Source organism: Fukomys damarensis, unplaced genomic scaffold, assembly GCF_012274545.1.
Source record: "Fukomys damarensis isolate Sample0158 unplaced genomic scaffold, DMR_v1.0_HiC HiC_scaffold_37, whole genome shotgun sequence".
NCBI classification, from domain to species: Eukaryota; Metazoa; Chordata; class Mammalia; order Rodentia; family Bathyergidae; genus Fukomys; species Fukomys damarensis.
Genome location: NW_022900949.1, coordinates 10,486,562 through 10,497,700, shown reverse-complemented (window position 1 = coordinate 10,497,700; position 11,139 = coordinate 10,486,562). Strand labels below are relative to the sequence as shown.

At 51.1% G+C, this 11,139-nt stretch overlaps 1 protein-coding gene across 5 annotated transcripts in view; it reads left to right on the top strand.

Moving 5' to 3' along the window:
- Dazap1 (DAZ associated protein 1) overlaps window positions 1-11,139 on the top strand; it is a 17,215-nt gene that overhangs the window by 1,530 nt on the left and 4,546 nt on the right. For 2 of the 5 annotated variants that reach the window (XM_010634931.2, XM_010634930.2), the window contains exons 4-9: window positions 1,387-1,494; window positions 2,750-2,798; window positions 6,109-6,191; window positions 8,765-8,918; window positions 9,981-10,010; window positions 10,244-10,384. In XM_010634931.2, coding sequence (XP_010633233.1) covers window positions 1,387-1,494; window positions 2,750-2,798; window positions 6,109-6,191; window positions 8,765-8,918; window positions 9,981-10,010; window positions 10,244-10,384 — 565 coding nt within the window. Of the gene's footprint in view, window positions 1-1,383; window positions 1,495-2,749; window positions 2,799-6,108; window positions 6,192-8,764; window positions 8,919-9,980; window positions 10,011-10,243; window positions 10,385-11,139 lie in introns of those variants that run through there. The other 3 variants (XM_010634929.2, XM_010634928.2, XM_033759817.1) reach the window with 2 other exon arrangements.

Genomic DNA, 11,139 nt, shown 5'->3' with positions numbered 1-11,139 from the left:
TACATTCCCAAGTTTTTTTTTTTTTTTTTTTTTTTAATGCTTATTTTGAGACAGAAACTCACTAACTTGCCCAGGTTGGGCTCGAACTTTCAATCATCCTGCCTTGGCCTCCCCAGAGTATGGGATGACAGGCATCTACCACCATACCTGGCTTTCTGACATTTTTTGATAAGAAACTTTTGAAGTGTGGAAAAATTGGGAGGCTAATATAGCAAATATCTAAATACTCCACTAGATTAATTGGTTAACATTTTGCCAATATCTCAACGCATTTGCGCCTGTCTCTATATAGATTATAGGTACTACTCCTGACTAGTTGGGGTACCTTCCTAAAGTCAGAATCAAACCTACCATCATTATGATAAGAGCATCATATGTCTGGTCCTTCTTCATTTCCAGAATGGTTTCACACGTATCTCTATCCTTTTTTTTTTGGTACCGGCAATTGAACTCGGGTCCTTGTGCTTGAGAGGCAGGTGGCAGAACCACTGAGCTAAATCCCTGGCCACATATCTCTTACGGCCTTCCTTTGCAGACTGCAGTGCAGTCTAGGTCATGTTCTATCTGTCTATTCGCTAAGTCTCTTCAGTTTCCTGCCACCAGTGAGATGTGACGGACATACAATAAACTGCCAAACATTGGCTTTTGACCCATGTGTGCATCTGTGAAACTTTGACTGCAGTTGTGGTGATAACCAAGTAAGACATATGGTACAATCCTTGGATATAAAACAGAGGAATGGTTAGGAGCACGGGGGTTAAAGGGGACCTGGGACCTGGGTCAGGGATGTGGAGCAAGACCGATGTTCCACCAGATTCTTCAACTGCCTAAACTCTCTGTGGTCCTCTCTGACCAGCTCAAAAATGTCTTCCTGGGACCTGCCATCTCTTGGCTAGCTATAATTCTTGAAGCCACCTTTTTCTTACCCTTCTAAAATCCTTAGCCTCAAATTATAGAACTGTGTGGAGTCTTGCTGTGCTGTCCAGGCTGGCCTCAAACTCCTGGGCTCAAGCGATCCTCCTGCCTCAGCCTTCTAAGTAGCTGGAACTGCAGGCATTTCATCTGTACCCAACTCATGGAGCTTTGATATTTTGTGAGAGTTGTGATTCAGAACAATTGAGGCAAGGTGTGTGGTGTGCTGTGTGTGGACTTGAAATACAACCTTGTGAAAATGCCGTAGATCCTTGTCTCGTTAGGTCTGCAAAGAAGTAGGTCAGTACAGCTCAGTGTTATAGGTTGCTCTTTGGACTCACCAGGTTTCTGGAGCATTTTGGTCTGGCCTTTGGCTGACTTGTAAACCAAGGCAAAAAATTTATCACCCAGCCTATGGGAAGCCCTGAAGTCCCACTGTGCACTGCTAACCTGTTCTCCTTCTCAACACAGCAGAAAGGACCCAGGAGCGATAGCAGTAAATCAAACAAGATCTTTGTCGGTGGAATTCCTCACAACTGTGGTGAGACAGAGCTCAGGGAATACTTCAAGAAATTCGGAGTGGTGAGTTATTTGAGATGCTGGTGGCACTGGCCAGTCACAGTGTCTCCCTTTGGCTTCCTGGAGGCTGATGGTGCAATGCACATTCCTGGGTGCTGGGAGCTGTTTGTTGTTTCCAACACCCTGGACCCCAGCCTTCCCCTTGATGACCATTTAAGACCCCAGCAAAATATTTCTGTGGCTTTTCAAGCAAGTAGAAGTTAGGCAGGTGGTCTCGTAGGTGGTCCTGCAGTTCCCTTGTAACCACCATGATGTGAAGCAGCAGTTTGGTTCATGGTGAGGCACTGGTTCGGCCTGGCTATGGAACCAAACCACCTGTGCCTGTGAAGCTGTGTGGTTCCTTGGTTGCTGGAGGGATTGTCCTAGACCAGGTCCATGAGCTCAGCCTACCTGTACACTTGGGTTAGCGTCTTCCCTCTGATGCCTGTGGGTGTGTTGCTTTTTCCTTGTTCATGCATCACCAGAGGCCCATAGCTTGTCCACTAGGCCCCCAGTTTCGCAGGCTGTTAGACCCATTTCCTGTTGGATGTGTTGGCAAAATTCCTGCTGAGTGTGGATTTGTTCTCCAGAAAAGGCTGGGATCCTATAGAGTCTGCGGGGAGGAACTTGGCACCCTGTGGTGCTGGCAGCTAGGAGCCTGGGCTCAGCTATTATTGGGGCTTGGTGCCAGCAAGGGTGTGAGCTGGGGCTGTGCTGTCATCTGAAGAGGGACAGCCACCAGTGAGATGAGGACTGCCCTGCCAGCTCTGGGTGCAGTTTGTATCTGTCAGGTATCAGAGGATGCTGCAGGCTTAGGCCTGGGGAGAGGGGTGGTGGGTAGGGAGGGCAAGGGGGAAGGGACAGAGTGCCGGGCTGCAGCTGACCGGGAGTTGCTGCCATTGTCTTGGAGCCCCACAGCTGCTGTGAGAGAGCTGAGTGTGCTTCTGTTCATGTCTCCTTTCCCTTGAGTGTGAGCAAAATGGTACCTTTGGGATCTTCTGGATCCTGTCCCCTGCTAGGACATGCAGCCAGGATCATGGTCCCTTGACCACCTTTAGCAAAACCATGGTCAGGGGTGGCTATGTGTGCCCTGTGAGCGCTGGGCTCCTGCCTCTTAAACTTGAGCCCTATAGAGGCAGTGTTTTCCCTGGAACTTCTCTGGCTCAAGCACAGTATCCCCAGCATTTGTCCTTCAGCTCTGGCTCCTGCTGGAGTGAGATATATCTTTGACATTTGCCCCCATGCAGCATCCAGGTCTCACTCCACCCTCTCCTTCCAGGTCACCGAAGTGGTCATGATCTATGATGCAGAGAAGCAGAGGCCTCGAGGTAACGACAGATCTTGTTTGTCCTGACCTGTGCCCCTTCCCCCTCAGATGGCAAACTATCTCACCCCAGACCCAGGCTAGGAGGTGGCTGTAGGGCATTGCTTAGTGAGGTCGAATTTGAGACAAGCCGCCAAAACCTAGGCTTCCCGTGAAGCCCTGCTCGGCCTGTCTGCTTGCCCAAATCAGATGTCACATTGTTTTTGGCTCATCCTTGTGAAGTTTTTACAACCAGATGTGAATTCCTTCATGGTTCCATTTTCACATGTCTCCTGGAAGAGTGTGATTCCACAGACCGTGAGCTTCCTACGCCGTGTTGTTCTTGTCCTTGCCAGCGTGGCTGGTCCTGCTTGCATCTCAGCTATACCTGCCCGGCTCAGTTTGGAACCTGAGCTTTCGTTGCTCCATCCCATGCCTTTTTCTTTCCCTCCCTTGTTTTCTTTTTTTTCTCCTTAGGTCAGTGGGGTGGGGGGAGAGGCACCCTCTTTGGGTTCTCTGCGCCATCTGCGCTTCCTGCCCCACACATCCATACTGGTTTGGGCCCAAGGTGACAGTACTAACTTTGCTCTCCTTTTTTTTTTGTGGCTGCTGCTATTTGTCACTGCCCAGTCTTTGGTTTATCATCTGCTTTTGAGCCAGCCATATACATAGACCTGGAAGCCTGAGGTCTGTGCAGTGGCAACAAGTCACATGGCCTTTCACATCCCCTGTGCCCTAGGTCAGCAGAGGCAGCCCCTTGGCCCGCAGCATGCACCCGCCATGCTGGAGAATAGTTTGCCATTTGAACTCCGTCCTCTTACTCCATGGTTAAGGAATGTATTTCTCACTTCGTGTGATTAAGCTGTTAAGTCTTAGTCTTAATTTAACATAGACATACATACTTAGAGATGTACTTTAAGTGTCTGATAGTAAAATACAGTAATGTTAAGTAAGCTGTTTTTCTTTTTTCTCTCTGTGAATTGTTTGTGATTAACGATATCTTTTTAGATTTCTCTTCTCCAGGTGCTAAATTATATCACACAGGTACAGGCCCGTCCTGCAGTCAGAGGAGGGAGCGGCTTTGCTCCAGTGGGGTGTAAACGAAGTTTCAGTGTGTTTCTGTCCCGCTGCTGCCTCTTGACAGATCGTTCTAGACAGCCCACCCCGGGCTCCTTCCCCACGACCCACCGCCTCTTGCACTGTTCCCGGACCGAGCCAGCCCTGTGGCTTCAGACACTCCTGCTGTTTGAGAAAATGTCAACTTCTCACATGTTGTCATCACCTATGTTGTGTTCCAAATACTGCCTCCGATCTTGTGAAACCTCAGTGCGTGGAAGCCGAGGGCCGCTCTTGGGTGCCCCTGGTCCCCCTGTGGCCAGGCACAGATGTCCGCCTGCTCTCCCAGCTATCCTCGTCTGGCTGGGACTGGATGTAGTTAGTGATGCAGAGCCCATGCTGGTGGAGGGGTGGCAGAAGCTGCCATAGTTTCGGGGCGTTCCCTGACCTCAGCTGTCAGGACCGGAAAGGGTACCCAATAGCAGAGGGCAGATCTTGGGTCCTCCCGGATAGCGTGCTCTTTCCTTGGTTTTTCTAGATCTTGTAAGATGGATCTGTCTCCCTCCCCCTTTCCTTTCTGCGTCTTGGTTGACTTTAAAATAGTGGATGTGTCCCTGTCCCTGGGACCCCACTCGTGTTTCTCCACCATAGAATGTGTCGTGTGAAAACTCGCGCCTTGCAGTGGCCCCACCAATTTGGCTCATGCTCGCTCCAGCTCTGCTGCCTCTGCTCACCTCACACTCCTCTGGTCTCGGGTTTTATCCCTCCCGGCCTTTGTCTCCTTCCATGTGCTTTGCCTTCATGGTTCCACTCTCCCTCCTCTCCTGTCCTGTGCCACATCTGCACGTGTGTGCGTGCACGTGGTTATAGTCATGCTCAGGTACAACGTGTGCACAGAACAGATCAGAAGGCTGTGAGCCCTGGTTCGTTGCCTGGGAATCTTTGTCACCTCAGACTCCTGAGCTGCTCTCTCCCCTACTTCTACCCTTTTCCTGCCCACAGTTTTGCTTCCAATTTTTCTACCTGGTCCCTGCTGGCTAGAGCCCCAGCACCCCATTTCATCAGCTTGAGAAGCCCTGTCAACAGGCTGCTCCTTCCTGGGACCCCCTCACCTGCTCCAACCCTACTCCCTTCCTGTAGCCTGTGGCTACCAGCTCGTGCCTCTGTCCCATGCACAGTGGCCTGCGTCGTGCTGTCCCTCTGCTGTGATGCTTTGTAGCGCACCCTGTGCCCCTGCCTCCAGCACAGGCATCACCCTGTCTCAGCCTTGCTCTTGGCTCTTCCCAGCTCTTCCCTCGTCCGTCTTTGTTCTTCTGAGGTCTTTGGGCACCCCTGTGCTGCCCACTTCTTTGTGCCCAAGTACTGGGCCATTGGGATGCTGGTAGGCATTGGACTGCCTCCCACACAGGATGAGACACGCCTCACTGGGCGGCCGCGGTCACTCCAGACCAACTAAACTTCGTTTATACTGCCACTTTCTTGTGTTTGGGAAATGCTAAATTTTTTTTTCCTTTAAAATTTTCTTTTTTAATACATGGTGCCTCTTGCTCTTGCTGCTGACAGCAGAATTTGACCTGCTGAACCCATTGTGGCCTGTATCTTTGTGTTTTACCTGTTTATTTATTTATCTATATACATATATGCATATAAACATACATATATTACTCTGGTAGGACTCCGAGGGCTTACCCAACAGTGTTGGATAAGCTTAGCGAGGCACTCACTGGTAGAAACTGTACTCGGTTAACGCTTTAGAACGATATATGGCTGCTGTCAGCACTAGCTGCAAAGCAAATTGCAAGCCAAGGGGGAGAACCTGGGTTTTCAGAGAAGCAGAGCTACACCCACACACACACCCTGACTAAGGTGGCTCTTGATGTTACCCCCTTTTGCCGGGGTCACTTGCCCTTGTCCTCACAGGCAAGAGCCAGAGCAGTGTTGCAGCCTGGGCCTTTGATGTATCAGAACATTTTATTGTCATGGAGGTCTCTTAAGATGCAGCAGCCTTGGGTCCCACAGAAGTCTGACCCGGCTCCCAAATCCACTGTCAGGCCCAGGCAGAGACCTCAGTGGCCTGAGTAGGGGAGTGCTGACATCACCAGCCGGCCACGGTTGAGTCTGCAGCTCCTGGGCAGGGAGCCCCAGCTGGGCTGCAGTGTCTTCACATAGGCTTAGCTGAAACCCTGGGTTGATCCCTTGGTCCGTCCCTAATACTGTTCATCATCCTGTTTTGTGTCACAACACCCTGCTACCTTGATTCACTCTTCGTCGTTGGCTAGGTTTTGGATTTATTACTTTCGAGGACGAACAATCAGTGGACCAGGCTGTCAACATGCATTTTCACGACATCATGGGCAAAAAAGTGTGTAGTTGTAGTTTTATTTTACCTTAAGACCAAACCAAGTCTTAGGCAACTTAGGGATTTCACTGGAAAGGAAAATTGTTTAGACAGGGTCAGACAAGTTCACCCTGTGGTCCCAGCTGTGTGAGGTTGGGCCTGGTTCTGCCCTGGGGCTGGGGGTCCCTTGTTTCCCCAGTGGGCTGGCATTCCTGGAACCCTTCCATGGTGGTCTGGGGCTGGGAGTGGGGCTGGGCATGGGGCTGGCCTCCAGTGAGATCGCAGTTGCCTCAGGCTTGGTTTCAGCGACCACTCCTTCAGATGTCTGCCCCATCCCCTTTGTGTAATGGCAACTTGTAATGTGACGAGCAAGAGCCTCTGAGAACTGAGGTTCCACTTAAAACTGAGAGAAATGCAAAAACATCATGAAGGATTGGTTTTCTAAATTGGGTCACTTACTGTGAAACTCCGGGACCAGCCACATGCTCTCGATAGTACTTAACCACTGTGCAGTCAAGTGACCTCTGGTTGTTTGATCTTCATACTGTGTTGCTGCCACAGAGCTGAGCAGGAGTAGGACGCAGGGCTCTCAAGGGTGGGGTTCCTGAGGAGTCAGCATGAGGGAGCACCCCGTGGCACCCTGCAGTTAAGGATCAGGGCCCCAGTTGAGTAGGACTGCTTCACGGCCCTCATAAAGCCCACTGTGTTACAGGTGGTGCTGAGCCGCCTCAGTGGGGATCTGATAGGGCTTCACTGCTGCACAGCTCTGCCTCATTAGGGTTTATGCCACAGAGGGGCATGGCCACGGCTGTAACTGTGCAGCCCCTTGCCCCTTGGTCTGCCACCCACTCTCTTACTGGACCCTTGGGTAGCAGCAGAGAGCTGATGTGGTCTTTCCTGCATGTGGGTGTCCTAGTATCCCTTGAAGACTTCAGGACTTCCTTTTGGCTCTAACTGAGCAGGAACCAAACCTTTTCTGACATTGCTCGAAGCTTTCAGCTTGAAATTAGTATGCAGATTGCTAGAGACCGGCAGCTGTGAACTAAGTTCAAAGGATGCTGGCTGCAGTATTCCAAGGTCCTGTGACATTGGAAATTTGGAGAAAGCTTGGCCTTGCTATGTGATGCAGAGAGGGCTGTGTAGTGCACATCAGTACTCTGTCTCTGGGTGCTTCCCCTGGTCCCGTCCCCGCCACAGCCATGTCTGACCTGGCCGAGGTGATGGAGGGGTCAGCTAGACAGACACTTGGGAGTGTGGCCTGCCCATCGCTAGCTGACCTTCACTAGTCACCACTGGACCCTCAGGGGGTTTCTGTTTATAAAGGGCTCAGGTCCACTGCGGTAGTAGGTGACTGTATCCTATGTGTGTTAAGAAAGGGTAAAAGAATTATTTTGAGACTACAAGGACTACTTTGCTTTGTAAGCAAGAACCAAATTCCCCTAAGGAGTGTGTGTGAAGACTCATTAATTTGAGTCCTTTGAAACGGGTCCCTTGGTCCTGCTGTCGCATTGCCCTGAGCTAACAGGATTCTGTTCCCATCATACAGAGTGTCCTTGGGGTGTCGAGCAGGTGGGGGACTTTGTGCCTCTGCCAGGTTTCCTGTTTGTTCTTGAATAGGCAGAACCAAAGCAATTCTGAATGCATGCCTGCCTCTTTAGTCTGAGACCCCAAGGATGACTCCAGGTAGAATCTTTATTCTCTCTATTCTCATTAAAATTTATCGAAGAAATAAGAAAGATGCAGAATCCTCCAAGCCGAGGCAGCCCTGGCCCTGGGAGTCCTTTTGTTATTGCCAGTCTGCCCATATTTGAAAGGAGTTAGAAAGGCAAGGTCGTGCCTGTACTCAGAATAAGTAGGTCAGGCACGGTTAGACTTGTCCCCATCTGTCCCCACCCTTCCATCCTCAAAAGCTAAGGCCTTGGCCATGCAGGGAGTCTGGGTTGCCACTAACACAGTATGAAGATTGCTTACTGATTCAAATGTCCATTTTATTGCATGTTTGTTTACTTTTTTTGTTAGATGTAAGATTCTCTTATCACATCCATTCCCTCTGACATTCCTTTGAGTTAATTGAGATTCTTTAAGCGTTAGCCTGGGGAAGGTAAGTCTTTATCTTCCATTAGACATTTTAAATAAAATCTAAGTCAAAACCAACTGTGTTTCTCAGGTATGCGCTGAAGTACTGGGTGTTGGGCTCTGAGTGGCCCGACGGGTGAGACTGGGGAGGTGCTGGTCCCTTGTGTCCTTTGTTTTCAAGAGGCTGCTGAAGGAGGGCACTGCTGCTTTAACTTGGGTGAGACCCAGTGCAGCACAGACCTCCGGGGGTTCTTGGCTCCTGCTGCTGCCCACAGCGGTGGGGCGCAGGTGTCTTACACTTGTATCTGTTGTACCTGAGAAACATTTTTTTAAGCAAAAAAATTAAAGAGCAAAAAAATTTTTGAAGAAAAAAAAAATTACTGGCCTAAATAAGGTTTATAGTTAAGTACTTAGTCTTAAGTTGTAAGTTGCTAAGTGTAGTTGTAAGTTACCGAGGGTGTGTCTAAGGGAAGGGGCACTAGGCTGAAGCTGCTTCCTAAACCTTAGCTCGGTTTGTTTAGGTGGAGGTTAAACGGGCTGAACCTCGAGACAGCAAGAGCCAAGCGCCGGGGCAGCCAGGCGCCAGTCAGTGGGGGAGCCGTGTTGTGCCCAGTGCTGCCAATGGCTGGGCAGGCCAGCCCCCACCCACGTGGCAACAAGGATACGGCCCACAAGGTAAGGCAGTCAGGGCTTTTGCTTTCCCTGGCTAGGAGGTCCAGGTTTCTTGGGCCCAGCCTTTGGCACAGTGGTTCAATGGGTGCAGATGGAGGAGGGCCTGGACACTGTCCTGGCTCCCGAAGGCAACGGTGTCTCAGTGGCTCTCAGTAGTGGGACTAACTGGCTTCAATGGTGCCTGCAATCTGGGCAGTGGGTAACAGTCAAAAAGAGCTGCAGGAGGGGCTGTTGCTGGTCTCAGTGCTTGGTCAGAGTTCAGATGTGGTTCAATTGGTGTGGAAAGTTCTTCCCTCTGCTTCCCACAGCACAGGCATGGCGGGCAGTGCCTCCAGGGCAATGTGAGGACCTGGTGGGTTTGGATCTTACATTTTCTGTCACCTCTGCCAAGCAGTCTGCCTGACCCTGAGTATGTGGTGGATGTTGCAGTGAGTGCCTGGCTGCACAGGCCTGTGCTCTCCAAGCCTAGATCCATGTGTGCATCTCATCTAGGTCCCTAGGTCTGTGGGTGTCCCCTCACCTCTGGTACGGGTCTGTCTGACCTTTGGGTTTCTCAGGGGGACACCCCCAACAGTGAAGAATCTGAACACTGGATAGTAAGCCATTTTGTGTGTGTGTGTTTGTTGGTTCTGGGAAGGGAGCCCTGACCTCATACTTGCTTACTACTCAGCCCCAACAACCTGGCAAGCCATTTTCTCTACCCAGCCATTTCAGGAGGCCATGAGCACTGTCCCTGTGTTCCCAGTTGTTGGGTTGGGAGGCATTAATGTCCTCCTTTGGAGCTGGGCTATCCTCCTTGTGCCCAGTCAGCAAACAGTGCCTCCCTAGTGGGAGGTGCTCCCAGGTACTCTGGGGACAGGAGGCTACTCTGCCAGTGTTCAGGGAGAACTTTTGTCTACAAGACAGGTTCTGCCCAGTGCTGCCACCCTGAGGCCTGAGCTACCTGTGTCCCTGAGCCTCAAGAGGGATCAGGGGTCAGCCCCAGGCTGTGGCTATGGCTCCTTGGCCATAGTACTGAGCACTGGGGACCTGGCACCAACCTTTCTCTTCTGTTTTCTCATCTAGGAATGTGGGTGCCAGCAGGACAGGCAATTGGTGAGTCCTTGTTTGTAGAGAAAGGGGAAGAGCAGATTGCCACAATCTTTAGGCTGCCTGACAGAGCTCCATCCAGCCCTGCCTGCAGTTGCGAACCCTGTTGGTGGCGGACAGTGGCCTGGAGGTGGTATCCTTCCACTTCCTATGCGGAGGAAGAAGGGAGCGAGCAGGCCCCCAGCAGCCCAGGCCAGGTGTGTCTCACGCTCTGCCACTCACCTTGTGCTGTGTTCCAGGTGGCTACGGACCGCCCCCTGCAGGGAGAGGAGCCCCTCCACCGCCCCCACCATTTGCCTCCTACATCGTGTCCACCCCTCCCGGCGGCTTCCCCCCTCCTCAGGGCTTCCCACAGGGCTATGGTGCCCCACCGCAGTTCAGTAAGTTTCCTCTAGCCCTTGCCTGCTCTTGCCATAGTGACTGGGCCATAGGCATGGACCTACATGTGCATTACCTGGCCTTGTCTGGGCTACCTAGGCCACCCTGTCCTTGGCCTGAATATTCAGTGTGGGGGTCAGAATGTACCACTCTGATGCCTTCGGCCCTTCTTATGCCCAAGGTATTCACAGTCCCTGCAGGGCTGATCTCCCTTGGCTGCATCCTCTGGAGACGGGATCTAGATGTCATGTCTTATTCTTTAACTGCATTTGAGGACCGTTCAAGGGTGTGAGGTTTCGTGTGTGTGTGTGTGTGTGTGTGTGTGTGTGTGTGTGTGTGTTTTGGTAATGGGGATCAAATTCGGGACCTTGCATTTGTGAGGCAGGTGTGCCACTGAACTAAATCCCTAGCTTTTTATTTTTGTTTTAGGCAAAGCTTCCCTGTGTAGCTCAGGGTGGCCTCAAACTCAAATGATCTTCCTGCTTCAGCCTCCCGAATGCTGGGATGACAGGTGTGCATCACCATACATGGCTTCTTTTTGATTTTTTGAGACAAAAGTCTCACTGTGTGGTCCAGGCTGGCCTTGAACTTGTGGCGATCCTCTTGACTTAGCCTCCTGAGTACTGGTATTGCAGGTGTGCGCCTCCATAGGCAGCTGAAACCTTAGCTCTTTACTGACTTTCCTATATACTTATCTTTTCATATTGTGTGTGTGTGTGTGTGTGTGTGTGTGTGTGTGTGTGTGTGTGTGTGTGTG